The sequence below is a fragment of the Leptosomus discolor genome, unplaced genomic scaffold, assembly GCF_034619465.1.
Source record: "Leptosomus discolor isolate bLepDis1 unplaced genomic scaffold, bLepDis1.hap2 HAP2_SCAFFOLD_41, whole genome shotgun sequence".
In the NCBI taxonomy this organism is placed as follows: domain Eukaryota; kingdom Metazoa; phylum Chordata; class Aves; order Leptosomiformes; family Leptosomidae; genus Leptosomus; species Leptosomus discolor.
Window position 1 is genome coordinate 227,570 of NW_028237908.1, and position 2,784 is coordinate 230,353.

The 2,784-nt window shown below is 53.3% G+C and overlaps 1 protein-coding gene across 1 annotated transcript; it reads left to right on the plus strand.

The window, feature by feature from the left end:
* Positions 1–1,477: 1,477 nt before the first annotated feature.
* Positions 1,478–2,443, plus strand: LOC147412401 (olfactory receptor 14C36-like). Its single transcript, XM_086481391.1, has one exon. It carries the CDS (start codon positions 1,478–1,480, stop codon positions 2,441–2,443), a length of 966 nt encoding a protein of 321 aa, XP_086337517.1.
* Positions 2,444–2,784: the final 341 nt, after the last annotated feature.

A 2,784-nucleotide genomic window follows, 5' to 3' on the forward strand; every position in this document is an offset into this window, starting at 1 on the left:
CTGAAACTCCAGATGTGTTTCACTTGGAGCTTTCTAAATCCGGGAGTATCAAAAACAAACCACCTTTGGATTACAGGCCTTCCCAGCATCAACTCTCCATCCTCATCAGCAATGAACTCATGTTCCCATCAGAGCCTGGTGCCACGGAGGTGCCCCTGGGCAGTTCTTGGCTGCCAGGAGGTGTATGCAAGGCTGAGCTGCGTACACAGAGCATGGGATGGGGTGTGTGAGTGCTGCCAGGGAGGAGATGTGGGGACAGAGAAAGAGTTCCTGACAGGGACAGCTCCAGGCAGCAGAGACCTGGGCAGAGAAAACTAGAAATGTCATGGCAGCGGGAATTCAGAAAGCTCCTGACCCAACACAGAGAGCTGCTTCTGAGCAAGCCTCCCTGGTCACCTCTGCCCCCCAGCAGACCCTCTGCCCACAAGCTGAGGGGGGTCCAGGGCAGATGCTGTCTCTTCTGCAGCAAGAGCTGCAGTAGAGCCAAAGTGCATCTCTCCTGACACATAAACCTCTTCCTTCTGCAGAGAAAAGGGACTGAGAGCAACCGGCCTGGGATGTCACCAACGTGGAGGTGCTGTGCTCTGCTGTGTAAGGAGAAGGCTTTCCCATGTGCCAGCTGTCTTTCTTTCCTTTTCCCCATTTGCAGAAGGATCAGGGTATTGCTTCGTGTTTTTCTTTTCTTCTTTCTGCTGCTGTTTTTTCTTGCTTATGGAAGCTCTGGGTTGTGGGGATATCTCAGATGCACTTTGAGACACGGGCCCTGGGAGGCTGTGGGCAATGCAGCGTGTGGAAATTACAAACAAGCTGACTCTCCCTTCAGGAGATGCTGGGCAGAGTTTTTCAGGCACCTGAGCATCTCCCAGGGATAAAGGGGTTGAAGTGCCCTTCCCCCGTGTTGGGGGCACTTCAGCAGGGGAGGATGGGAACCTAGTGACAGCCCCATTCTCCTCGACAGGCACGCTGCTGGTATCATGTCTGGAGAGAGCCTGGAGATGGAAAATGGCTGTGAGAAAGGTTCTGTGTTGGCCGTGAGTGATTCCGACCCAGACTTTGCTGTTCAGGAGAGCAGAGTTGGAAGGGCTGGGTCCCTCCCTGGGCTCTTCCCTCTCAGACACAGCTGGTCTGGGTGCTGACTCCATCACACTGCAATAAATAGGGACAATTGTCACACGGTCAGTGAGACAAATACCTCTCACTGGACTGAAGGCACCCATTGCCAGGAACACCTACCGAATGCACGGGCTGTTTGTCACCTCTGCAATAGCACAGGTCTGACTTCTCTGGAGCCCGTGGGCAGAGCCCCTGCTCGTCAATCCTGCACCTACAAAAAGGAACTGATCGAAGTTCCTCCAAAAAAAGAAGTCATTTTGTGTGTTTTCTCTGAGAAATGGCATAAAACAGGCTCAGACAAAACTCTCCTCACTTGTCAATATCTTCTCCTCTTTCAACAGTCTCCCATTCCTGCGGTGAAACAATGTCCAACGGCAGCTCCATCACAGAGTTCCTACTCTTGAGATTTGCAGACACACGGGAGCTGCAGCTTTTAACCTTCACGCTCTTCCTGGGCATCTACCTGGCTGCGCTCCTGGGCAATGGACTCATCATCACTGCTGTAGCCTGTGACCCCCACCTCCACACCCCCATGTACTTCTTCCTCCTCAACCTCTCCCTCATCGACCTGGGCTTCCTCTCCACCACTCTCCCCAAAGCCATGGCCAATGCCCTCTGGAACACCAGGGCCATCTCCTACTTGGGATGTGTTGCCCAGGTTTTTCTCTTTATCTTCTTGATCACAGCAGAGTTTTGTCTCCTCACCGTCATGGCCTACGACCGCTACGTTGCCATCTGCAACCCCCTGCACTACGGGACCCTCCTGGGCAGCAGAGCTTGTGTCCACATGGCAGCAGCTGCCTGGGGCACTGCTTTTCCCTATGCTGTGCTGCACACGGCCAATACATTTTCTCTGCCCCTCTGCCAGGGCAATGCTGTGGACCAGATCTTCTGTGAAATCCCCCAGATCCTCAAGCTCTCCTGCTCAGACACCTACCTCAGGGAGGTTGGGGTACTTGTGGTCGGTATCTGTTTAGGCTTTGGGTGTTTTGTGTTCATTGTGGTGTCCTACGTGCAGATCTTCAGGGCCGTGCTGAGGATCCCCTCGGAGCAGGGACGCCACAAAGCCTTTTCCACCTGCCTCCCTCACCTGGCCGTGGTCTCCCTGTTTGTCAGCACTGGCATGTTTGCCTACCTGAAGCTCCCCTCCATCTCCTCCCCACTCCTGAACCTTCTGCTGGCAGTTCTGTACTCGGTGGTTCCTCCAGCAGTGAACCCCCTCATCTACAGCATGAGGAACCAGGAGCTCAAGGACGCCCTGAGGAAACTGATGACTGGTTGCTTTGCAGAAGCACCAATGAACTGCCCATCTTCCCCTGCATATCACTAGTAATGGAACTCATTACAGGCCCAGCCTCTCTTTGGTGGGTTGTTTGATTTGGTTTCTTTGGGGTTTAGCTTGCTCGGGGAGTATTCTGTCCTCAAAAATGTTGCCATTCTTCATCCTATTTCTATGTCAGTCTCTGCCTGCCTTGTGTGCCTCAGAGACTTTGTGTAAATAAGGAGCTGTGCTGTCTGCGTGTTTAAACCAAATAAAGGACCCTGCACCGACTTGTTTGTCTGAGTTCCTTTCTCCAAGTTCTTTTCTGGAGCTGCAAGGTCAGCATCTGTGTGCAGAGGTGGAGGGGGCAGTAGCCACCATGAGCTGGGTCTGCCTCTCATCCTCACCAG

What these genes read in the sequence shown, in the direction of transcription:
- LOC147412401 (XM_086481391.1), top strand. Translation starts at nt 1,478, where the DNA reads ATGTCCAACGGCAGCTCCATCACAGAGTTCCTACTCTTGAGATTTGCA.